Source organism: Lygodium microphyllum, chromosome 16 (assembly GCF_053477565.2).
Source record: "Lygodium microphyllum isolate KBCC chromosome 16, Lygodium_microphyllum_v1.1.10, whole genome shotgun sequence".
NCBI lineage: Eukaryota > Viridiplantae > Streptophyta > Polypodiopsida > Schizaeales > Lygodiaceae > Lygodium > Lygodium microphyllum.
The window spans coordinates 120,096,239-120,123,430 of NC_141150.1; the positions used below are offsets into that span (position 1 = coordinate 120,096,239).

General features: G+C 45.5%; 1 protein-coding gene across 2 annotated transcripts in view; it reads left to right on the forward strand.

Annotated features, from left to right (window-relative positions):
- Positions 1-26,866, forward strand: part of LOC148023308 (ETO1-like protein 1) — a 52,623-nt gene extending 25,757 nt beyond the window's left edge. Inside the window, exon 5 of one of the 2 annotated variants that reach the window (XM_087696347.1) lies at positions 25,909-26,866. In XM_087696347.1, the coding sequence (XP_087552473.1) occupies positions 25,909-26,123 (215 nt within the window). In that variant the 3' untranslated portion in view covers positions 26,124-26,866. The remainder of the gene's footprint in view (positions 1-25,908) is intronic. The other variant, XM_087696348.1, reaches the window with a different exon arrangement.
- The last annotated feature ends 326 nt before the right edge of the window (positions 26,867-27,192 follow it).

Genomic DNA, 27,192 nt, shown 5'->3' on the forward strand with positions numbered 1-27,192 from the left:
GCTCCAGGGATTCCCAAGCCAAGGTGGCGTGGGCGACCATCATCCGGCATCGATCAGAGGGAGGGCTGGGGATCATAGATCCAGAGTTAAGTATGGCCCTCTTGGGCAAGCTAGTAGTTCGCGGCCTCACACTAGGAGGGCAGACCTGGAAAGTCCTTTTGCAAGAGGGTCTCCAGGAGTGTAGACCGATGCTTGGTGGTGATTCGAGGCCGTCCCTGAGATGGATCTTCACGATAGCCCATATCCCCCCCCCTCCCAGATCCCCCTTTCTATGCAGTTTGCTTCGTGTGTGGTAGGGCCTCCGTAAGGCCCTAATTTAGAGCTCCCTAGGTTGCCAGGAGGAGATAGACCGCCAGCCGATGATCTGGAATCCCCAGGTCAAAGATCGGGAGGGGATACAGATTGATGAGCGCCCCCACGTCTAGTGGGTTGGGTGGGAGGCCGGCCCGGTGCATACAATCAGGACATGGTGGGAGGTGTAGAGGATGATGGATGTGGGGGTGTTGCAACGGGCATTAGGTTGTCAAAGAGGAGTGGAGCTGAGGAGAAGGGAGATAGACGTAGCTATACCTTAGGAGTGGCTTGCCCTCCCGAGATGAGAGCTGGTAGAGCCTGGGGAGTTGGGCCGCCAGGTTTTCACCAGCAGGTACCCCCCTACAGGTGGCAGGTAGAGTGGGAGGCGCCCCACATAGGACTTTCTTCACCGTACAGGGGGGGGGGGGGGGCGTTTGGCTCTTGACAGAGGGCAATAGGATGAGGGGATAGTTGTCCTTCCATGGAGGAGGATTTAGGTAGTTGGCCTTCTGGGGAAGACATGGCGGCTGGAACCTTATGTCTTTTGGGAGGAGCTCAAGGAGTGGCGCCTCTGGAATTGGGAGGGTAGGCCACTTGATGAGCTAGAGTGGGATCCAGGAGAATGGGTATGACCAGCCATTGCGGTTGCCAAGAAGCCACCGAGGTTCCTGGAGTACACAACCAGGATTGGCAGACACGTACTGATGCAGGAGGACATGGATTGGGTGCCATCGCGCAGCAGGCACTGGGCGGAGCACAGCATCACGAAGGCTTTCCGACGGACCTTCTGGCACTGCCTATGGGATAGCTAGAGGCTAAGGAGGATATCATATTTCCTATGGCTGGTGGCACATGGAGGCCTGGCGGTGGGGAGTTGGTTAGCCTAGATACAGGAGGGAGGTTGTAAACACTGCACACAGCAGCCTTTGGAGTCCCAAATCACTGGCTTAGGTTGTGTGAGGCGGCGTAGCTCATGTGGAGAGGAGCATGCCGCATCCTCTGCCGTATAGCACCCAGTCTTGGATATGTCTCATGGAGAGCTTTCTGCTGGTAGGTAGTCAGCCAAGGCCGTCACCTTCTGTATGAGGCTGGGATGTAGGACACGATATTCATTATTGAGGCAGGGTCGTGCGCAGTGGTCGGTTTGGAGGCTCTATCCATCCGCTAGGTACGGGAGTCCACAATAGACCGCTCTGAGGAATGGGAGATCATTGGGAGTCTTACTGGATGGCATATCTGGAAGGTGCGGTGTCAGGAGGTTTTTGGCGAGGAGAGACTTTGAGTATAGTCGACTTTAGCAGAGCTCTGGACTTCCATCATCCACTCCCTCCGTGGTCGATGGGACAAGGTGTAGGGCGAGTCTTGAGCTCGGCAGGAGCTCCGTTCTCATTTCATGTGCACTTGGGGCGGCTAGGACCCATTTTTCGTGATGCAGGCAGGCAGCCCAAATCTCCATGGCTTCTTGCCCCCATTCCCCCTAGACCGCCCTGAGAGGTTTGTATACTTGATATATGTGTGACTGTGATCTGCTCCAGCTAGTGTGTTGAGCATGAGCACTTCCTTGTACTTAGGTTTTTTTTGAAGTAATATAATTAGCCACACTTTATTTGCAAAAAAAAGATCTCACCATGCAAGTGAAGGTAGTAAGAGCTGCAATAGAGGTGACATGCTTAGAGGTGATCCAGCTTCGTCAAGGGCTCACTATTCTACAAACTTTGACTTCGTCTCTTTTGATGGTCTCCTAGGTGGCATATAGAGCACAAGTAGGAGCGGTTGATGGTTCCAAACTTAGTTGATGAGGAGTTTAGTATTGTGGGCTCGTGTTGCAACTCTCCACTAGATAGCAATGAAAAGGGCTAGCACGGTTTGGGTGTTTCCCTTGCGAAGTTCACATAAAGGATTGAAACATGCTAGTTAGGAGCACTCACTTGCTCCTATTCATATTTTTGATACTTTTAAGTCTTCTCCACTGGGTGCCTTGGGCCACCTTGAGTGTTTCAAACCATCTTCTACATTTGTCCCCAACTGCTTAGTGGGTCTTCGTACCTCTTTGATCGAGAAGGAATAGGGGAAGTGATGGCAAAGAAATTAACCATTTTGAAGTTCAATGGCAAGTGAGATGGAAAGCTTGTCTACACTTGGGTGAAGGAGGTGGGTCATGTGCTCACCTTGCTGTACCAATTGAGGTTTAAGATTCTTCATGTTTAGAAGAAGAGTCTTCAAGATGGATCAAGAATTTGATTCAAAACTGGTTTGTCAAGAAATATCATCTCCATATGATACTCATTAATGTGGCACAATCTATGGAGTAGGAATTTAAGTCTAAGAGGAAGACCAAAGGTGAGAACTACCACTTAAGGGAGCAAGTGGAGGATGTAGCTATTTAGATAGAAGATTTTGAGGTTCGGGATACTGTGAAGGTGGCTCCTCTTTTCAACATTGGCTTGATTTTAGGTCAGCCATCATCCATGGCTCTATGATCACATGTGCTTGGTGGTTTGGAGATATGCTAGGGTTTCCCAAAAAAAAAAAAACACAGTGTATGATCACAACTGAAACATAGAGAACTCAAACACACACAAAACATAAAAACATAAAACACAAAACACAAAAGGCAAAATATCACGGGATGTGAAATTTTGAGATGCTTAATCTTGCTAGTAACATTTGATTCAGTTACTAATCAAATGTGCAAGGTTGTTAAGCACATGTGTTGCACATGGCAGTTATTTCATGGCCATTGATAATAGGCCAAGGACCTCGAGGATGTAGTGGATGTCAAAGTCAAAAGTTGTGATAACTATGCTAGTTGGATTGGCTTTGGTGGTTAGTTCTGTTAGAGATCATAGCTTGCACAGTCAGTCGGACTGTGCAGTCGGACTGCCACGTGGCAGTCCGACTGTCTGCAGCCCAGTCGGCTGCATTTAATGCAGCCGACTTGTTTCCAGGCTGCGCCCTGTTTCTGGCACCCCAGTTCGTGGCAGATTTCGACTATTTAATAGTCGACACTTTCAGCAGTCTACACACTCTTCTCTGTCGCAGATTACAGACCGGTGCCGTGCAGTTTTCTGTCTCTGTTCACAGATTTCAGACAGCAGACAGTGCAGACTGCAGCAGACTTCGAGGTGGAGACACGCAGTCCAGCGCACTGCGCCCGTATATATCTTTGTATTCAGCATTCTTTATACAGCAGATCTTCATCGTCCACTGTCTCTTTCTCTCCCTTCTCTCTCTGCGTTCTCTCTTTCTCAGTCCTACGCTTCCGCACCGCTGCACTCTGACATGGTATCAGAGCAGTGTTTAAGGGCTGTCTGAGCGCAGAATCAACCTGAAGAGGAGTTTCCATCGCGACACAAATTTGCGTTTTTTGCGTTTAAGGGCAGACAGGAGGGCTGCGCCTTGGAACAAGGCTGAAACGAGTGTGGGCGCACAGGAAAGGAGTACAGGTGGTGGATTTGCTGCTGTTTACTGTTGTTTGACGCGGAGGAAGTTTGAGTTTTCAGCCTACAACTGCAGGTTTTGCTTTTTCATCGCCTCCGGCGGGTGAAGAAGGTTCAGGACGCGGAAGAGCCTTAGCAGGCTGAGTTTTCCCAGTCAGAGGGGGCTGCTTTTGCGTTTGTGAAGGCATTGTAGATGAAGATGTCTACAGAGATTGACTTGGAGTTCTAGGCGATTATGGACCGGAAGGTGCCTGTCTTACCGGCTCTTCCTACAGATCAGAAGCTCGACGGCGACAATTACCGCATTTGGCGCGTCATGATGTTGGCCATTCTAGAGTCCTATGATTTGGCGGAGTTGGTACAGGAGGAGATTGACCGGCCCTCGGTAAGAGATGAGTCCAAACTCTCTTCTGAAGCTCGTGCGGAGTTGGCCAAGGCCCAGTCTCATTGGGACAAACTGAATGCCAGGATTCGATCCTTTCTCTTTCTATCATGCACTACAGCCGTGATCGCTCACATCGAGCACTTGACGGTGGCTCGTGAGATATGGCTGGAGCTTGATCAAATGTACAATCGGATGACCTTAATGAAAAGGGTTTCTTTGGAGGTACAGATGCGGACTTTGTCCGTAAATAAGTCTTCTTCGCTACGGGAGCACATTAACAAGCTAAGGCAGCTACAGATGCAGGTTCAGAATGCGGGGAAGCCGATCTCCTCCGAAGACATGGCGATCACACTACTGTCCCAGTTGCCGCCACGATTCGGTACATTTTACTCTGCCCTCATTGGTTCTGGGCGAGAGTCTACTCTTCGGTGGGAAGAGTTGGTTCCTATGGTCTTGGACCAAGAGGAACAGTTAAAGGGACAGAATGCTTCCAAGTCGGAGACGCTGACAGGTAAGCCTCTCAGAAGAAGGGGAAGGACCAAAAGAAGAAAAAGGGGGATAACAAGTCCAAGAAGGACAAGGAGAAGGACAAGGACAAAGACTCCACATGCCATATTTGTGGAAAGACTGGCCATTGGAAGAAGGATTGCCCTGACAAAGACACGAAGGACACTAAGAAGAAGGAAACCAAGGATTCTGGAGCCGTGGCTGCACCCTCATCAGCTGCATTTCTTCATCTAGCTGTCATTGAGGACGCTTCACCGAATGCTTCTGATGCTGCGATGACGGCCCCCCAGGCTCGAGAGTGGATTGTTGATAGTGGTGCCTCACGGCACATGACTCCTTCCTCAGATGGTGTTGCCCAGTTGCGACCCTCGCGTGGGCAGATTCTCATTGGCGACAGTTCTTCAGTTTCTGTTGCAGGTCGGGGTAAGATGCGGCTTATTCTGGATGGACGAGGTGGTACCCATACCTCAGAGGTTTTGCATGTACCAGGACTGGGGTACCATCTCCTTTCAGTTCATAAGATTTGCTCCCTTGGTCTTCTGGTGGAGTTTGACAGTACTACAGTGCGAGTCCTTGATCGTGAATCGAGGAAGGTTCTATCATCTGGATATGAGGAGAACGGCATTTACAAACTGAAGTCTTCCACCGCCCTCTCTACTCTTCTTCTTACCTCACAGTCACAGTCAGAGTTATGGCATGCTAGGTTTGGTCACCTGAACTATGACTATCTTCGGAAGGCGTCACGTGGACAGCTTGTTCGAGGGTTGCCGGATATAGTGGTGAGCCAGCAGCCATGTGTCTCCTGCATACGGGGGAAGCAGCATAGGGATGCCATTCCCCACACAGCTTCGCGGCGGTCTACTTCACCGATGGAGCTAGTATCTACGGATCTATGCGGCCCTATGAGGAATGAGTCCCTGCGTGGGAGCTCGTACTTCATGCTGATCGTGGATGATTATAGCAGGATGACGTGGGCCTATTTTTTGGCACTAAAGTCAGAAGCTTTCTCACACTTCAAGGATTGGCTTCTCCTTGAGGAGAACCGATCAGGCCGGAAGTTGAAGACCTTGTGATCCGACAAGGGAGGTGAATTTGTGTCTAATGAATTTGCTCGGTTTTGTGCAGATAGCGGAATTCACCAGGAGTTTGCCAATACCAATACTCCTCAAGAAAATGGTATTCTTGAACGGAAGAACCGGAGTGTGATCGAGATGGCGCGCACCATGATGGAGCACTGACAGACCCCTCAGGTTCTGTGGGCCGAGGCTGTGGCTACTGCAGTCCACATCCTTAACCGATCCCCTACTTCGGCCGTGGAAGGGATGACTCAATTTGAAGCTTATTTTGGGACGAAGCCAGATGTTTCTTACTTTCGGGTCTTTGGGTGTGATGCCTATGTTCACATTCCCAAGGCTCACTGTGATAAATTTGAAGCAACTTCTCGAAAACAGGTATTTGTTGGCTACAGCTCCCAGTCCCAAGGCTACCGACTGTATGATCCCGTCAAGCGGGATGTATATACTAGCCATGATGTGCGGTTTGTGGAGGTTCCGGCTACTTCAACGGGTGAGAAGCATCCCGTTCTTGGAGATCCAGGGGAGAGTTGGGCTCCTTCTATAGTTCCACTGGAGCCCGTGCCTTTTGATTATGATTCTGTTTCTGACACAGAGTCTAGTGTTCCACCGGACCCCTCTGAGGAGTTACCACCGGTGGATATTCCAGAGTCTTCTGCTGATGGAGAATGACGAGGGGAGGTTCGGCCTCCTCCTCGCTGGGCCCGTGACACACTCTGTGATTCAGGGATCGAGGGGGTTCCTGAGGAGTGGGGACCGCAGGATGGTCCGCGGCGGTCACGGAGGCACCAGGCGCATTCTTCGGAGCTTGTTTGCTCCAACTATTGTTTGATGTCCCGTGTTATGCAGGATCGAGAGCCCACCTCCGTGAAGGAGGCTTTACAGTCCGCCCCATGGAAGAAAGCTATGGAAGCTGAGTTGGAGGCTATTGAGAGGAATGGCACTTGGTCACTCGTGCCACGCCCCCCGAAGAAGAAGGTGATTGGAGTCAAGTGGGTCTTCAAGACCAAATATCTCAGTGATGGTACTTTGGATAAGCACAAGGCTCACCTTGTTGCTAAGGGTTTTGCACAGCGCCCCGGGATTGACTGTCATGACACCTTTGCCCCCACAGCTCGTATGGCAACCATTAGAGCTGTTCTTGCTTTGGCTGGCCATAGTAGATGGCCTGTTTATCAGTTGGATGTGAAGTCGGCCTTCCTGAATGGTGATTTGAAGGAGGAGATCTACGTTGAGCAGCCTCCAGGCTTTGGTTCTTCAGATGGGAAAGTCTACAGGTTGAAGAAGGCCTTGTATGGCCTCAAGCAGGCCCCGCGAGCTTGGAACGAGAAGATTGATTCGTTCCTCCAGTCTCAGTTGGGATATCGGCGGTCCAAGGCCGATCCGCAGCTGTATGTTCACACTTCTGAGGATGGTTGTGTGTTGTTTGTATTATATGTTGATGATTTGATTGTCACAGGTGATGCTGCACAGCAGGTCCAGGAGACAAAGTCAGCTTTACATCGGACGTTCGAGATGACGGATTTGGGGCTACTCCATTTCTTCTTAGGACATGAGATTTATCAGTCTCAGAGGGGGATCTTTCTCTCCCAACAGAGATATGTACAGGAGCTCTTGGTGTCCTTTGAGATGGAAGACTGTCGGGCCCTCTCTACTCCTATGGATCCGAACTGGAAGGCCACTTCCCATTCAGCTTCTCCTTTGGCGGATGCGTCCCGCTATCGACAGTTGATTGGGTCTTTGATTTGGCTTCTCAACACGAGGGTTGATCTATGTTTTGCTGTTGGGCTCTTGGCAGGGTTCATGAGTGAACCTAAGACGGTGCATTGGCAGCCTGCTCAGAGGATACTTCGGTATCTGAGGGGGACGTCTGATTTAGGGATACATTACCCTGCAGGGACAGATGGGTCAGATCTTGTACTTGCAGGTTGGAGCGACTCGGATTGGGCCGGTGACGTGGACCACAGGCGGTCTACAACAGGTTACTGCTTTACTTTGGGTGCAGGTGTTATTTCATGGAGTAGCAAGAAGCAGCCCACGGTAGCCCTTTCGTCTACTGAGGCGGAGTATCGGGCCGCGTCTTCCACCACATGCGAGGTTGTGTGGCTTCGGAGATTGTTGGAGGAGCTTGGGTGCCCCCAGACTCGTCCTACATTGCTGCGATGTGACAATGAAAGTTGCATTGCCTTGGCAAGGAACCCTGTTTTTCATGCCCAGACGAAGCACATTGAGATTCAGTACCACTTCATCCGAGAAAAGCTTCTGGATGAGACCATCACTGTGGAGTATTGCAAGACGGAGGACAATCTTGCGGATTTGTTTACGAAGGCGCTTCCTCAGGCTCTACTTCGGCAACATTCCAGATCCCTCAGGCTTCTGCCCTGTCCAGGCTCTGAGAGGGGGTGTTAGAGATCATAGCCTGCACAGTCAGTCGGACTGTGCAGTCGGACTGCCACGTGGCAGTCCGACTGTCTGCAGCCCAGCCGACTTGTTTCCAGGTTGCGCCCTGTTTCTGGCGCCCCAGTTCGTGGCAGATTTCGACTATTTAATAGTCGACACTTTCAGCAGTCTACACACTCTTCTCTGTCGCAGATTACAGACCGGTGCCGCGCAGTTTTCTGTCTCTGTTCACAGATTTCAGACAGCAGACAGTGCAGACTGCAGCAGACTTCGAGGTGGACAGCACGTCGCATCGTCGAGGTGGAGACACGCAGTCCAGCGCACTGCGCCCGTGTATATCTTTGTATTCAGCATTCTTTATACAGCAGATCTTCATCGTCCACTGTCTCTTTCTCTCCCTTCTCTCTCTGCGTTCTCTCTCTCTCAGTCCTACGCTTCCGCACCGCTGCACTCTGACAAGTTCGTGCTAGTTTGGTGGACCCTAGGATAGTTGTCACCTTCTCTAGCCCATTCTTAGAAGATCTTAGCTTATCTTAGAAGATCTCAGCTTATCTCAACCATTTGGAGCTGAACATAGCCAAATTTGGTGGGCAGCAAGAGGATTTTTGCTATGAACCCTTATTTGCAGCAGTAGTTAGGGTTTAACAGCCACCTTGGAACATGTGTTATCAATAGAAGGCATTGCAACTGAAATCAGCACCTGCAATTTGTGGTATTGTCAGGGATTTCAGATGCTGGCACATCCATTGTGAATTTGGGGCAGCATTTGGCTAGTTGGGGTTCAATTAGAGCAAGTCTTGGGTAAAATCAAAAAGCAAATTGCCTGATTTGTTTGCTAATTGTTGGAATAACAAGGGGCTTTTGGATTCGCTAAGGAGATTGTGCAATCTTGGCTTGAAATCAATCCCTAAGTAATTGAAGTTAAAAAAATACCGAAAGGGGCGCTAGTTTTGGGGCCAACAGGGTGTCCACTGTTCAAGAGTAAGAAGGTAAAATGTGCATTTCAGTTTATGTTTATTTATTGATTGCTGTAATTAAGTGCTTGATTAGGAATTACCACCCTATCCAAGAAGGAAGGCTGATTTTATGGTTCCATTGCAAGGACACCACTCAATCCCTTGATTTGGTGGGCCCGAGGCACTTGATTGCAAGCCAAAGCTTTATGCTAGTGCTGATTTTTTGGATTATTTGAGAAATTACAGTAAGATGTCTTCATACAGTGAAATGGAATTAAGTAGCGATGATACCTCTTAGTATGAACATTCACATGGGAATGAAGAAAATGCAATGCTTGATCTTGGACAAGGCTCAGACCATGGGCATCAAGCTGAAAATGTTGCCATTGGGCAAGATGCAAGGCCTTGAAGGCATAATGAGGCTAATGACCAACAAAGTGAAGAGGAATTTGATGACTAGTTCAAGAATTAGATGAGAATAATCGCAAAACTCTTTGTTGAATTGGCCAAGGATCCTTAGTTCACCTGCATTTTGAATGCTCCAAAGGACGGCAAGGGCAAGAAAAAGCCATCTTCTACACCTTCGAGATAGCAAGGTGCACTGAATGTAATGCCAAAGCCTTCATTTGAAGCTCCCAGGAAGGTCAATGAAGCAAAATAGTTGGTACCTATGGGGCAATGGATGTAAATGCTAGGCCATCATGGAAGTGCAAATCCAATGGATTTTGGACAGCTTGGCATGCATGCTATGATGGGGTAGCTAGGATACTTTGGTGGTCACATGATTTTTCATACAATGGTTGGATAGGAACCATTGCGTACGGGAATGTATGGCATAAATCCCTATGGTATATAGTAGCTAATGCATGATGTGCAAGGCCCAATGTATTCGGATATGGTTGGAAATGTGCAAAATCCTATGTATGGTAGTATTGGTTTAATGCCTGGGGCTCAAAGTGGCATGTTTGATAATGCATCTGCATCCCCAAATGTTTATGGGGCTCAAGGAATAAGTGCTATGCAAATGCTTTGTTTGGGCTTGGTCATGATGTAAATATAGTAAATGCATCCTTTTTGCAGTAGCTAATGTATGAGGACTTGACACCCAAAAGGGCAGTAAAAGACTGATGAGGATGGAAAAGTAGTGAAGTTTGAGTCATTCAGTCGTGTACAAAATAGGTTGAAAGCTTTGACTTTCATTCAGCAGTTTGATGCAGCCTATTTAGGGGGAAACTTCACTGAATTCTCTAAGATTCAAAATGCAACCACTTTCTTGAAGGGAAATGCATTGCATGGTGGTCCACACTTTTGATGCAAGGTAGAGCAATGCCAACATGGGTATAATTCAACAAGCAAATGTTTGCATCAAATTTGTTGATAAGTAACTTTTGATGTAAGGTAGAGCAACGTCAACATGGGTACAATTGAACAAGCAAATATTTGCATCAAATTGGTTGATAAGCACCTTTGAGGTGGACATGATGACAGCTTGGAATAAGCTGGATGCTAAGGAATGCAAGAATTTGGAGCAATATAATAAGAAGTTTTGAGATGCATTGTTGCGTGTCACTTTTTATTGCCCCATATCCCTTCACCCTTCATGAGCAAGTGGAAAAATATGTTTGTGAGATGCCTAAAGGAATCGAGAATTTTTGCATAAAATCCACCGTGTCCAATGTCTTAGATCATAGAGACTGTTACTATAGCAAAACATCTATAGCAAATGCTTTGCTATGAAGGAAGGATTTGGGCTTCCCAGAGAGTGGGGAAAAGCCAAATAAAAAGTTGTGTAAGGCTGAGAAACAGGTAGATCTGAAAATCAGCTTGAAAAGAGGCCAAAACAACAAAGAAAAAACTTGAAACATTGGCACAATGTAGGGAATTGATGGCTGCAAATAAATGCTTCATTTATGAACAGGAGGGTCACATTGCAAAGGATTGTCCCAATACAAAGTAAGCTAGAAAATCAGAAAATAAGGAGATCCTAAAGGGAAAAAAGCTCAAAATGTTTGTGGAATTGGTGCCCGATGTTGTGAGTAATCAACCTAGTGATGATGGTATTGACTCTTGAGTTATGCAGAGCATGGGACAAAATTAGAGATCAGTATGCATTGATATTGTTTGATAATGGTGCACGAGTCAACTTTATCTATGTGGATATGATAGTCCGTGTCTGGGCGCAAGACAAGATGAGATGGGACCCATGGGGAAAGTTGGAATGGCATGTAAAGGTCATGCAGAGCCCGTCACATTGCTCACTGGAAAGCTTTGGTTGCATATACAGGGATATATGGATAGCAAAGAGTTCTTTATTGAAAAGCTTCGATTGCATATACAGGGATATGTGGATAGCGAAGAGTTCTTCATTGCTCCACTTGAGGGTTGTGATATGTTGCTTGGTATACCACGTTGTCACTGTATGTATGCAGTGATTGATTCACGTGCAAAATAGATCACTATTCAACATAAGGAAAAGGCACTCACATTTGATGTAAAGTTGAAAGGGGAATTTGCCCTTGTTGTATTTGCAAAGCTGCTATTTCTAAAGTAATGAAAAATCATATTTCAACATACTCGGTTTTTATTCAGGATAAGGATGATAGTAAGAATGTTGGAAATATGTCTAAGTTAGAAAGGGATAGTATGTCATTTTTGAAAATGTATACTAATTGCTTCTCTCAATCACTTCAAGGGCAGCTATCGCTTTAAAGGCCAAAAGATCATGGCATAGATCTTATTTCTAGAAGTAGCCCACCTAATAAGCCACCTTACAGAGTAAGTGCGTACAACCCAATAGGAGGAGATAATGACTCAAGTGAACGAGTTGTTAGAAAAAGGGTTGATTTATTAGCCCACCTCATTTTCTTTTTGTTCTCTAATGCTTTTGGTGTAGAAAAAGGATGGTTTCTGGCATACATGCATTGACTATCGTACTTTAAACAAAATCACAATAAAGAATTGCTTTCCGGTTCCTCGGATCAATGATATCATGGATAGATTGCAAGGGGTAGCCATATACCGCCATATCGATTTGAAAAGTGGGTATCATCAGATATACATTAGAGTGGAGAATGTGCGTGATGAGTTTCTTATCATGCCTTTTGGACTTACGAATACCCTTGCCACCTTTGTCGGATGATGGATCACATCTCTAGGCATTTGTGGATACTTTCTTTGATGACATGATTGTCTATTCAAAGAGTGAGACAGAGCATAGAAAGCACTTGGACATTATGTTCAATGAGCTACGTAAGTATAGGCAGGTCATTAATTATAAGAAAAGTGAAATCTTTTTGCATGAGATTCACTTTTTGGGGCATATTGTATCGGTTGATGGTGTTCTTATGAATCCTGCAAAGGTTGAAGTAATATGTTCATGGCCACGTTTTAAAAATATGCATGAGATCCCTAGCTTCTAGTTTACGTTCTTACCATAGGAAGTATGTGTGAAGAAATACCCTAATGTAGAAACAGAAATGAAAGCTACGACAAAGCATAAACTCAATAGAACATTGTTAGGGTTAGGGTAATTGAGAGACAATGAATATAGTGGAAATTTGAATCAATGATTGAATGCTGAATGTACAATGCTCATGTAGCAAACAAACCATGCAAGAATAAAATTTGTACAATGAACTCTTGTGTCTCAAGGATAGAGGCAGAGGTGCTGAGTGGGAGAGTATATCATACTCCTAGCGGATCCCAAAACGTAGCAAGGCAGCCTCCAAGGATTGAACACCAGCAAATGTAGTTGTGGAAGCTAGATTTGATGCAGGCAAGTAGTGAGGAGAGAGAAATACTAAAAACGCAAGTATCGAGGAAAGAGAAAAACTGGGCGACAAAAGAGGAGTGCAAATGCAAGCAGTAGGATGGAGTGGTAGACTGATGGTGGTAAAAACGTATGTATGATGATGTGGCAAACGTAGCAGTTTAGTAGTTCGCCAGCTGTAGATGATGTGGTTGATCAACAAATGTAGTAGAAATCGATATAGGTTGCGCGATGGAGGCTAGTAATGGGCAGCTTCGGTTGAGATGTCCTTTGCGAATAGGGTGTGGGTAGTGAAGCTAGAGAGCCTAAAACTTGCAAAAACAAGATTGGATTGAATGGAGGGCAGCATGCCTATTTATAGTATGTTTCGGGACTTCGTACAATGCATCGTTTTAAAACTCTCGAATTGTGCACCATTTTAGGGTTTTAATTGATTATACATTTTAGGGGTTGTTTAAGTGGCTAATTCAATATGTAATGCTTTTGTTAGCTCAACATCCCCTCTCAAGCCCAAAAAACTGCGATAGAAAGGAAGACCAACCCAAATTTTTGGAAGGTTTTTGAATTTAGATGTTTTACCCCAAGGTGTCCCACCCCAAAGCAGCTAGGGCATTAGACAAAGGGTGCCTAGTGGTTGCCTAGTGGCCTACCAAGACTATAGAGGCGATGGCTATCTTACCAAGAGAGTCTAAGTGGTTACCCTAGAGAGGCCAGGGCATCGCACAAAGGGTGCACATTGGCTGTCCAATGGCCTACCAAGTCCTGCAAAGGTGGGTGGAACCATAGTGAATTTTTTTTTTGGTTTGATAATAATTGTTTCAAAAAGGGAGGTAGTGGCTGATTAAGTAATGGACAGGAGACTAGTAGCAAAACCCAAAGGGTTTCACAAAATATACAAGCCGTCCCTACTACTGCTGGATGTTGTCGATGAAAAAATAGGCTTGTGGAGTGTGTAGCAATCATATGGTGTGTATGTGGAGAGGCAAAAAAGGAGGATGGTAAGCTAGCAAGGCTAAGTAAATAAGGGAGATTGTCATGTGCAATGCTATGAATATGGTGGACCTAGAGCTTTGACCACTTAGAAAGACCGAAAAGGGATAAATGCACACAGATGCATGTTTAAGAGCAAAATGCCAATGCATTGGAGGTATGCAAGAGGCAATGTAGGTGAGATCATGTTGATGGAAAATGCTATGCAACAGTGCCACTTGGATAGTGCCCTTGTAGGGAAATTGTTCAGTTGTCCAAGTGCCTTTTTGCAAAATCATGTCATCCTTACAATGCGGATGAAGCTACAATGTTAAAAAATGTGCAATAAATACAATGTTTGAATCAAAATCTGTAAGCATAGTCATTGTCACTATCAAGAGAGGAAGTCCCCCCCTCTCAAAGTGGAAGGGAAAGTTATAGACCGCCCCGTCTCACCATTGAATGGTGGAAGGAGAAGTAAGCATCCCCTTTGTCCCCAAGATGTTGATGTCGATGGGGCAAAATAGTAGTACCCAAAGAAGAAGAGTGAGACACATGTCCAACTAAAAACCCGTGAAATGAATAGCCTCCAAGGTGTCCTTCTAAGAGGCAATGATGAATCTTGGAAAAGAAGCGCCACCAAAAGATGCAACCATGAGGAGTACTGAACAATCCAAGTTTTCGCTCCGAGCTAGGCGGTAGATCTTATAGAAGCAAATGTGAACTTGCAAAAGGAAGCAAAAACAATGACATGAGATCATAAAACATGCAGACCTCAACTTCAATTGAAGGCACAAGTAGGTGCGATGTACAAATGTGAAAAGACCCACACTATCAAAAGATAGATACACTAAGAATGTAAGAAAGTAAAAGGAGAAATGTGTAGTGGAAAAGAGAAGACTCCATAATCTGCTAGGCTGAAGGGTCTCGAGAGAAAGTGGGCTCAAGTACTTTTGGCTGCAAACTTGAAGGAGAGGGCAACTTTGAGCAAGAAGGGGACCCATCAAGTTTGTCCTCAAGAGAGACAACTCGTGTCTGAGGATAATTGAAGGCCACAACAGTAGGATGGGCAGATATTTCTGACAACTCCTCAGGTAAAGAGGGAGCAGAAGAACTAGCTACCATGTGAGCAGTGGGTCTACCTTGCTATCTCAGTTGTGGAGGAGGAGGGGGGGGTGGGAGTGCCCTTATTGGATATGCTCAAGACGGTCTTGGGTGGATTGCCCTTAGCCTTGAAATGACACTTATCGTCAAGGTGACCAGCCTTCTGACAATGTTCACAATACCTATTTTCCTTGGGTACATTTTTCCACCTAGGTTTGAGTTTTGATCAGGAAGTTCCTTGTGATTCACTAGCTTAGGTTTGATTTGGATTTTTATTGGAAGTTTGAGTTTGCTTGCCCCTTCCTTGTTGCCTCTTTTGAGAAGATGCAATAAAGGCCCCCTCTGTAGTTGACACTCCAATTCATAGAATGTGGGCATTTGAGGCTGTGAGATCACTTGCTACACAAAATGGAAATATTTCCTTAGTAGCTTAGTAAGAAACAATGTAACTTGATCATCAAGGGACTTAGGGACCTTAGTGGTTGAGAACTCAGTGAGGAGATGCTGATACTCAACCAACTTGACTCTCAAGTCATTCTTATCAGTGATTGTGAAGTTTTACAGCTCATGGTCTAAGTTGATGCAATGAGTCTGATCTTGTGTCACATAGCAGTCAATGAGATGGGCCCAATGCTTAGAGACAAGGTCAAAGTGTTGGAGCTGAGAATGGAATTCGGGAAGAAGACCTTGCATCAACTTGACTATGGCTATGGCATTTCGGCTCTTCCAAGAGTGACAAACATCATATGGAAACTAGGGGGGTCAGGTTGGGATTCTTGTTTGAGGACAAGTTTCCACAAACCTTGGAAATCCAAAACATGGCTCACTCATTGGACCAAGTGGTAAAATTTGGCCCCTTAAAATGAGTCTTGTTTGAAAATGCATGCTTAGCTGATGAGGATAAATGAGATGTTGGTGGGGGATAGGTGGGTGGTGTAGGGTATGGAGGTGGATAAGGTTGATTTGGTGGTGGATAAGAGAGTGATGGATTAGGTGGATAGGTAGAAATAGGCTGTGAGTTCCCAAGGAGTATTGATTGATGTGAAGGCATTGGAACATGAATGTTCCATAAGGTGCCGATGGTGGAGGTGGCGGCACTGGGACATGCGAGTCTTGTCTGAACATCGGTTGCGGAATAGAAGAATGACCAGTCAGTCCACTAGGTAATGCCATGGAGGCAAAGTGGGGTACCAATTGGGGCATATTTGGGCATGTTTAAGAGGCATTTCCAAAGGGATAGCCCGAAAGTGTGTGGGGGAGGCCGAGTCGAGCCTCCATCACGGGTCCATTGCTCAGATAGGTGTAAGGAGGTGGCCTAAAGGCTGTGAGTGTGTAAAACCCCCTAGGGTGATGTGTGGTGGAACATGTTGTGCACTTAATGGAGGCTGAAAGGATGGTGTAGGGGAACTAGTGGGTGGGATGGGTGGGAGATTAAATGGATTTGTCATTTGGGTGGACGTGGAAAATGTGTTGGGTTCCTTTTGTCCATTAAATGCAAATGATGAAAAAGATGAATCATCAAAGTCCAATTAACTATCAGATGTAAATGTGGAAGGAAAAGATGAAGGAGCACTCACAGTAGATTATTGCAATTTTTGTTTACCTTTTCTTGAGTTCAAAAAGAAAAATCTATCCTTCCTCTTCAGGGCTTATGAACCAATACTTGGTATGAAGAGTTCCTTCATCTTGAGCATCACCAATTTCTTGCAAAAAAGAGGAAGTAAACTCAAAAGATTGAGAAGTAGTTGTTAGCATTTGAGTCATCCCCTAGACAGGCTGTGTTAGGGTTTCTGCATAGTTAGGGTTTGGTACAGCAGACAGATTACAGAGCCACGTCAGCAACAGACAGAGCACAGTACCACGTCAGCAGCCAGCCACATCAGCAGACTGCGCAGGTGCCACGTGGCAGCCTGCAGTGCAGTCGGACAGTTTTTTTGGCATTATTTTATTGCAGTCCTCCAGCACATTGTTGGCACATTATTCAGTGATTTCAGATTCTGATCTTGAGATCTGTTGGTTGAGACAGACTGTGCTCGGGCTGACGGAGATCAAGGTCATCAAGTCGGAGACATACGCAGATATTTCCTTTGGCCCCTTGTGTATTTCTGCACTCTTATACAGCATACTACACCGCAGATTTTCTGCGTTTACACTGTCTCCTTTTCTCTCTCTCTCTCTCCTCTCTGTGTTCACTCTCTCTCAGTCTTTGTCCTACGCTTCCGCATCGCTGCACTCTGACATGGTATCAGAGCGGTGAAGATGGACTGGCTGAGGGCTGAACCTATCTGAAGAGGAAATTTTAGTGCGACACAAGGTTGCGTTTCCAAGTTTCGAGGGGGAGCGGGAGGGTTGCGCATCGGATGAAGGCTGAAGCGAGCGTGGGCGTGCGGGAAAGGAATCTAATCGGTGAATTTGCTGCAGGTTATTGCTGTTCGAAGGGGAGGAAGCCTGCGTTTGAGGCCTTCCATTGCAGATTTTACCTTTTTATCGCCTCCGACGGGTGAAGAAGGTTTGGGCAGCGGAGGAATCAGTCCTAGAAGGCTGCGTTTTCATAGTCAGAGGGGGCTGCTTTTGCTTTTGTGCAGGTATTGCAGGTTAACATGTCTACAGAGACTGATTTGGAGTTTCAGGCGATCATGGACAAGAAGGTGCCTGTCCTACCAGCTCTTCCAACGGATCAAAAGCTTGATGGTGACAATTACTGCATGTGGCGCGTGATGATGTTAGCCATTTTGGAGTCTTATGATTTGGTGGAACTGGTGATGGAGGAGATTAACAGGCCCTCGGTGAGGGATGAGTCCAAACTCTCTTTCAATGCTCGTGCGGAGTTGACCAAGGCCCAATCTCATTGGGACAAACTGAATGCCAGGATTCAATCTTTTCTGTTTCTGTCTTGCACCACAGCCGCGATAGCTCACATCGAGCACTTGACAGTGGCTCGTGAGATATGGCTGGAGCTCGACCAGATGTACAACCGGATGACCCTGATGAAGAGGGTTTCTTTGGAGGTGCAGATGCGGACTTTGTTCGTAAATAAGTCTTCTTCGCTTCGGGAACACATCAACAAGCTTCGGCAGCTTCAGATGCAGGTTCAAAATGCGGGGAAGCCTATTTCCTCCGAAAACATGGCGATCACTTTACTATCCCTGTTACCGCCACGATTCGGTACTTTTTATCCCGCTCTTATTGCTTCAGGGCAGGAGTCGACTCCTCGGTGGGAAGAGTTGATTTCTATGGTCTTGGACCATGAGGAACATTTGAAGGGACAGAATGCTTCCAAATGGGAGGCATTGGTTGGTCAAGCCGCTCAGAAGAAGGGGAAGGACCAAAAGAAGAAGGAGGACAACAAATCCAAGAAGGACAAGGAGAAGGAATTGACTTGCCATATTTGTGGAAAGATCGGTCACTGGAAGAAGGTTTGCCTCGACAAAGACAAGAAGGATACCAAGAAGAAGGACATGAAGGACTCTGGAGCAGTGGCTGCACCCTCATTAGCTGCTTTTCTACACTTAGCAGTCATTGAGGACTCTACACCAACAACTTGTGATGCTGCGATGACAGCTCCCTAGGCTCGAGAGTGGATTGTGGACAATGGTGTCTCACGGCACATGACTACTCCTTCCGTTGGTATTGCCCATTTGCGACCTTCGCGTGGGCAGATTCTCATTGGAGACAGCTCTTCTGTGTCTATTGTTGCGCGGGATGAGATGCAGCTTATTCTTGATGGACGTGGTGGTACCCACATCTCTAAGATGTTGCATGTGCCAGGATTGGGGTATCATTTACTTTCGGTTCATAAGATTTGTGCTCTTGGCCTCTTAGTGGAGTTTGACAGTGATACTGTTCGAGTCCTTGAACGTGGATCGAGGAAGGTTCTCTCTGTAGGGTATGAGGAGAATGGAGTTTACAAACTGAAGTCTTCTTCAGCTCTTACTTCTCTTCTTCTTACTTCTCAGACATAGTCCTAGCTATGGCATGCTCGGTTTGGCCACTTGAACTACGAGTACCTTCAGAAGGCGTCATGAGGGTCGTTTGTTCGAGGATTGCCGGACATATTGGTGAGCCATCAGCCATGTGTCTCCTGCATTCGTGGAAAACTGCACTGGGATGTGATTCCCAACAAAGCTTCTAGGCGGTCTACTTTACCCATGGAGCTTGTATCTACGGATCTTTCTGGCCCGATGAGAACGGAGTCCCTGAAGGGGAGCTTGTACTTCACGTTGATTGTAGATGACTACAACAGGATGACTTGGGCCTATTTCTTGACTTTGAAGCCAGAGGCTTTCTCTCATTTCAAGGATTGGCTTCTCTTTGAGGAGAACTATTCTGGCCGGCGACTGAAGACCTTGCGTTCAGACAAGGGAGGTGAATTTATGTCTAACTAGTTTGCTCGTTTTTGTGCAGATAGAGGCATTCACCAAGAGTTTGCTAACACCAACACTCCTCAAGAGAATGACATTTTGGAGTGGAAGAACCGAAGTGTGATCGAGATGGCATGCACCATGATGGAGCACCGACAGACACCTCAGTTTCTATGGGCCGAGGCTGTGGCTACTGTAGTTCACATCCTTAATCGATCTTCCACTTCGGCCGTTGACAGGATGACACCTTTTGAGGCTTACTTCGGGACTAAGCCTATGTCTCATATTTTAGGATCTTTGGGTGTGACGCTTATGTGCACATTCCGAAGACGCATCGTGATAAGTTTGAGGTGGCTTTCCGACAACAGGTTTTTGTTGGCTATAGCACCCAATCCCAAGGTTATCGTTTGTTTAATCCCGTTAAGCGATATGTCTACACAAACCGAGATGTTCGGTTCGTGGAAGTACCGGCCACAGAGGGGGGTGAGGAGCATCCCATCCTTGGAGATCGAGGGGAGAGTTGGGCTCTCGAGATAGTTCCTTTGGAGCCAGAGCCTCTTGATGGAGATTTTTCTTCGGATTCAGAGTCTTCTTTTCCACCGGTCACCCTCGAGGAGCTTCCGCCGGTGGATGTTTCTGAGTCTTTAGCAGATGGAGAGTGACGAGGAGAGGTTCGTCCTCCTCCTCATTGGGCCCGTGAGTTTTCCAGCTTGTGGGAGAGAGAGAGAGACGGGTGCTGTAGATTAGATTTTTGATGAGAATTCAGCCATTTGCTGTGGGCAAGAGTAGTAAGAGGCCATAGGAGATTAGGCGACAATAGAAGAAGGCCCTTTAGGGACTGGCGACAGTATTTGGAGGCTGGCAATAGTCATTTTGGGCAGCCTAGGCAACATGTGACTGCATCTTGGGTAGATTTGGCAATAGCCATTCTTGATGATTTCTTTGTGAAGAATCTCTGAATTTTCTCTCTTTAGCTTTCTCTCACCTTCTCCAACCCATTCTCACAAGATCTCAACCTATCTCAGCCATTTGGAGTTGAATACAATCGAATTTGGTGGACAACAAGGGGCTTTCTACGGCAATAATGAGGGTTTAACAGCCACCACGGGACCTGTGCCGTGAGTAGAAGGCATCATACATTGAAATCATACATTGAAATCAACACTTGCAATTTGTGGTATTGTCAAGGAATTCAGATGCCAGGCCATCCATTGTGAATTTGGGGCATCATTTGGTAAGTTGGGGTTTCTCAATGCCTTTTGTGGTGATTTGTGATGCCAATGGTTGTGGTATAGAAGTGATGTTGCAGCAGCGTGGTCATCCAGTGGCTTATGAAAGTTGGAAACTCTAGGGAGGTGAATTAAATTATTTCACCTATGTCAAAGATCTCTTGGCCCATTGTATGCACTTAAAGAAGTTAAGACACTCTTTGTTTGAACAGAGATTTTGTATCAAGTGTGATCAACGAGCTTTATGCTGTCTTCTTTAGATCCTACGTTAGGATTCTTGGATCTCAATGAACCTTTTGTGGTGATTTGTGATGCCAATGATTGTGGTATAGAAGCAGTACTGCAGCAGTGTGGTCTTCTAGTGGCTTATGAAAGTTGGAAACTCAAGGCAGCTGAATTAAAATTTTCACGTATGTCAAAGATCTCTTGGCCCATTGTATGTGTCTCAAAGAAGTTAAAACACTATTTGTTTGGGCAGGATTTTTGTATCGAGCATGATCAACAAGCTTTATGCTGTCTTCTCACTCAATCGCAGCAAGATATGATGACTCATATTTGTGCTGGTGGTAGTTCGTGGCTCAATTCAGTCTTGAGATTGAGTATGTGCATGGGAAGGAGAATGAAGTGGTGGATGCATTGATCCGACCACCACATGCAGCAATAGTGGTTACGTCAGTGGAGTTTGATTTTTTCACTCTTGTGAAGGACCTCTGTGGCGTTAATCCGAATTATGGTTCTGAGATGTAGAAATGCAAGTAGGGTCTTTGTTTAGATTATGTGTTGAAGAATGGGTCGATGCATTTTCATGACAGACTATGTTGCTTTGGGATCTTATAGGGCTACTGTTCTACAAGAGGCACATCATACACCTACCTACTAAGGAGAGGAGCATTGCGATGGAAGTTCCAGTCTTTAGAAGCTTTTGTGACATGTATTTTGGCCATGGAAGACATTCATTGATATGTAAGGGGATGCTAGGCATACCAGACCTTAAAGGTGGTAGGGAAACTATAATCATTGCCTATTCCAATTATACAATGATTGCTATGGTTCGATCTATTGTTAGGATCATCAGGCTGCATGGGAGGAGTATCTACCATTGGTTGAGCATGAGATCAATGATATGGTTAATACGTGTACCAGGTAGACCCCCATTTGAGATAGTTTATGGGCAACTGGTTACCAGTACCTTCAACCATGCTTTGGAGTTCTCAACTAGGAACTATTCATCAGATCAACTAATTGTGGATATGGATTAGTTGGTGAAGTAGGTTCGGGAGAATATTTGGAGGGTGCAACAACAACAAATGGGAGACCTACAAACATTGGCATGAGTTGATCTTTTGTGAAGGTCATTTGTGCTATCTCAAGATCCAGAAGTAGCATTTGAAGCAATTTGGAGAGTTTTCCCCTAAGCTTGCACCTTGGAAGAAGGGACTTTTCACATTGTTAAGAAACTTTAGTGATGTGACTTATTGATTGGAGGTACCCTCTAATTGGAAGATGCATTTGGTGTTTCCTTTGAGGTATCTTGCAGAGTATTGCGGACTTATCCCTGCTGCAATTCTAGATCAGGAGGAGCGAGAGTAGTTGTCACCAAAACAAGTGTTGCTTCATAGGTACAAAAGGGGTATATGGAGGAAGGAGATCCAATATTTGCTGAAGTTTCAGGGCCACCCTGTGCATTAGGCAGTTTGGTTAGATGAGTCTTAGTTTGGTGATGATTCTTTGCCTTTGCTTAGGATCTACTAGGAGGCTATGCAACTGGGGTTAGCTATAGTTTGATTGGGGGAGAATGTAACACACCTAGGCATTGCCCACATATATGTGCTCTTACGTCAGGTAGGTGATGTGATAGGCGGAGGTAGATAATATAACATGGTTGCGGATACACATGTAATATTACATCCTTGGACATTCAGATGGTTGCTAGTAGCATTGGTCACAATCGTCATGAAGTGACTTAGTGCGAATGCACTAAGGGCACTTTGGGGTTAGGGCAGATGAGTCCTATTTATAGGACTCCACTGCCCTAAGGACACTTTGGGGTTATGGTATTGGAGTCCTATTTATAGGACTCATGTCCCTATTCTGCACATTCATTGTGTAATCACTACTTATGGCCGGTTGACCGACACATTCGTACACGGAGATGGTGTGGGTTGATGGTATGGGATGCCAACCCTTGGGGATGTGGTCATGACTTAGAGTATTGCTAGCTCCCAAGCTCGGGGGTGAGCTTGTTTGGCTTTATGGCTAGGAGGTGAGAGTGATCTCCAATCCCTTATATGTGAATGTGGCTTGTGGTGTGTATCATGTGCAGATTGGATCCTAGAGGGATGTTTCATTGGTATCAGAGTGTCAACCTGAAATTTGATACGAGATCCAATGATGTGCACAAAACCACTTTTGCTCATGGAACTATGATGGCTCATGCTTGACAGGCATGCTTTATCTTGTTTAGGGTGATATTGGACATTGCTAGTGGGAGGGGCATGCACGGAGAGCACATGTTGTAGGTGGTGGGTACAACAAAGTAAATATCTTGTCCGGTACTCATGCTTGGGTTTTTGTGTTGGGATGATGCACGTGCATGGAGGTTTTTGGTAGTATTGATGAGGGAGCTTAGGGAGCTACTAGTTCAAGATTACAATAGACCGCCATCAGTAGTAGTCGAAACTTGAACCTACAGGGACATTAGAGTTCCTAACTGACTGGCTGTGTTTGAAACCCCCCCCCCCCCCCCCCTCCCCCCACAGCAGCGCACAGCCCATCCACACCTGTTGACTCTGCCCCAACAGTTTAGTCTCCAGCCCGACAGTTCACCATTCATCAGCCAACAGCCCCTTCTGCCCTGCCCACGTGTTTCACAGATCTGCCCGACATAATATTATTGAAATATTCTTTGCCTCCAGCCTTAATCACACATTAGCCGTATAAACAAGCTCCCTGTTCACTCACAGCCCTCTTAGCAAGCAAAAAATTTGGGGATTTTTGCAGCTGACTCCAATTTCCACTCAATTTCATCAAAATATTTGGGGCTTTTGCCTAAAAACCCAAAATTTCACCCAAACCTTGGGGGGATGGTGTTCGATGCACAAAATTTTTCACAAATTCACATAAAAAATTTGGGGCTTTTCATCTTCAAGCTCAAATTTCAACAAATAAATATGGGGTTTTGAAATTTGTCCCAATCCATCAACATTGAGACAAATTACACCTTCTACACCCCTTTTAAGCTACAGTTTCTTCTCCTTTTCTTCCTTTTCACTAAATGCTTGAGCTTCATATGAAAAAAATATTCTCTTCCTCTTCTTTGTTTGTCATGGTATAAACCCCTAATTTGCAAGTAAGCAGCCCATGTGCTTCGAATGTAAGCTACCCTTGTGCTTCCAGACACAAGCAAGCTCCCAACTCAAGCAAGCCTTGAGCTTAAGCAGTCCCCCGAGCTTCTGGCATCCAACCAAACCATTATTGTAATCCACGATTTCCAGCCTTCAATAGCTTCCTTAATGCATTCAAAGAGCACTAATGCCCGAAATCTGAGCTACAATGGGTCTTCGAATCCATGTACCTGTTTTGGATTGATTAGATGAGGATTTGTACCTGATTTAATTGTAGACAGTAAGCTTTCAATCTGATGTAGGCCTCAATTCATCGTACTCCTCAATCCAATTCTTAACTCCTACACTCCTGCTCTGATACCAACTGAAAGAATTCGATTTAGATGCACAATGGAAGGGGGATGGCACAAGATATGGAGGTTCAATCCATCTTCATTTTTCTTCTTCTCTTAATGCACACAAGTGAATATCTCCCACGAGTTCAAACGCAGCCGGTCAGTTAGGATTCAACCTATCGCAGGTGACGCAGGCTGCTGGCATGCAGGACGGGACTTTCAGCACAGGCGAGACCGGAGACAGATTTAGTGGGCAGATGGGGCGTGCAGGAGACGGGACCACTGGTGACAGATTTGGTGGCACCTGTGTATAGTTGAGGCAGGCAGGAACTGTTGGGCAGCAACATGTGGGATAGCCAGTGAGGAAGAGAGTAGCCAAGCTGGAGGCTAAATGGCAGCTCAAGTAGTGGCTGTGGCTGAGAGGTATGGCTTTAATATCACCATTAGGTTAGGATTTAGTAGCACACGCGCATGCACATACACACACACACACAGTGAACAAGTGAACAGCAAGAAAGAAGAGAGTGCTAGAATGCCACATCCACTATGTGCGAATGATCTGAAAGTACAATTCCTAAGGTACTGAGTACCACACCTATTGACGTATGTTCACACAAGAAAAAACCCTTCTCTTCAACAACTATCTCAAATTCTTAACCATTCGAGAGGTTTTTAGAGTACAAGGTTTAGAAGCTTCTTTCTCTAGAAAATTGACATGTGGCATCTAGAATTGAAAGAGACAAGTTATTGAGCTAAAAGTACATCACAAACTGATTAGCTCTTTAAAACAGCCCTAAAACATGTAAATTATCAAAAGTTTCATTAAAACGTACACTATCCTAGAGAGTTTCTATATCCCGTAAGAAAAACCCTAATTTCGGCTCCCATTGCTACCAATGATTAGCTGCATCATCTTCAAGTGGTTGCATTGCTGTGCTTACTGATTCCGACCCCAAAGAATGTTGTGTGCTAGTTTTCAACCTACTACTCTTACATTTTCAGCATCGGCTTGATTTGCATTTGCATCTACATAATGCCATTTTCAGTTTTAAGTACTTTTCTTCATCAGCCTCTGCTTTGATCGGTGGTTAGGTAAAAAGGGCTTGTGGATAAGGGAGTGTTCACACCAAAACTTTGGATGAACACGATAAGTGTAACAAACATGTAGACCTTGATTGAATTGTTGAGTTGTAGGGTTAGAGAGAGAAGATAACAAGAAGCAATTAGTATTGACCTGCAGTGTATCATCATTAAAAGTCCTCTACTTTGCTGCTGTACATGTCACGAGTTGTAGAGTTAAAGAGAGAAGAATGGTGCATTATTCTTGAAAATGGTCCCCTTTGCCGAAAAAGAAAAAAACTCGGCTCAAAGAGTATTTGTGTGTAACAAGGGTTATAACACAGTTTCCCATCTTGGAGTAGCCTTGCATAGGTAGAGAACAGGGCAGAGCCTTGGTCCCTTTTCCAAAAAAGAAAAAACTCTGCTCAGAAGAGTATTTGTGTGCTGGAATGAGGGTTATAACACAGATAGACTTCCCATCGTGGAGTAGCCTTGCATAGGTAGAGAACTGGGCAGAGCCTTGCCTAAAGAGCGAAATGTGTTTTTTTTTTGCCCGGGGGGGGGGGGGGTGTGTGGCGGGGCAGTTTGTGTGGGAGCAGATTGGAGTGTGCATAATCAATTAAGTTGTTAACAGTCATTTTTGTAATGCTCAGACACTGGATGTTGTTTTGAATACTTTGCAGTTTTAATGGATAGCCATAGAGAGAAGGAAGCCATTGCTGAGCTTTCTAAAGCTATAGCTTTTAGAGCTGACTTGCACCTGCTTCACTTACGGGCGGCTTTCTATGAATGCTGTAAGGATTCTAGGAGTGCTGTAAGAGACTGTCGAGCTGCTCTTTCAGTTGATCCTGGCCATGCAGAAACTAAGGAGTTGCATGAGCGACTGCAGAGGACATAGCTTCTAGTTAACCTTTTTTGAGGCTTTCCCAAAGGCAGCTGTGGAGCTGCTCTTTCAAATGAGCTCTTGCCATGCAGAAACTAAGGGTGCATGCAGTGTTGATTTTGAGGCGGCCTCCAGAAAACATTTATTGAGCTCTCTGAATTAGAGGAATGACCATTTCTGGTCCAGTTTTGAGTGCACCATTTAGTGTACCATTGTTGTAAGTTAGCATGCCATAATCTGGTATCATGTTGTAATTCTATGTAACAGGCTCTGTGGTGTATCTGTCTGCCCCTTCTTCCTAAAAGAGTGGCTTTGAGATATCACCTGTAATATTATATAGGAAGTTCATTGCTCTTCTGTCTCTGGGCTAACCTTTTTTATTAACCAAAGATCTGCACAATGTGTGTCTCAGTAAATGTCAAGCAAGGCCAACTGCTGATAAAACGGCCAGCTCTTTGATGTATTTATACTCATTTAGCAAGCATCATCAAATACCATATGTAATTGAAGCCCAACACATTTGTTCAAGGCATTGAGACCTGCTTGCTGCCACTGCATTTGGACATGATTAGAATTGGGTGTTACAATGCCTATGCAGGTAGCATGCTTTGCATATGTATTTAAGCTTACCCTTGTAATGACATCCACAATGAGAATCCTCCTGTTCAGTAATGCTAACAAAATCAACTTTCCGAGGCATAGTAGCACTAATCTGCTCAAGCATGTCTTCTGTCCTTTCAAAGGTTTCCTGTTTTTGGCACCACTATCCAGTTTAATGGACTTTTTTGTTCTCAATTGTTGGGTGTAATGGTGCGAAATCTCCAGTTGGAAAAAATAACAGGAAAATCTAGGTCCTTTGAAAAGAATGGCTCAGTATCAACCTTCTTTTCTCAGACAGTTGTGGAGGCCTCTTTCTTTAGTCATGACTCACTATCAGCCTCCTTTTCTCTCACAGAGATGAAGGCCTCTTTCTGTAGCCATGCTCCAAAGACCATCTAATCAACCCAGCTTCTTTGTGATGCCATTATTAGAGTTTATTCTATGTGCTATGTATATCATAATGTCTTAGGGCACAGCTAGTACA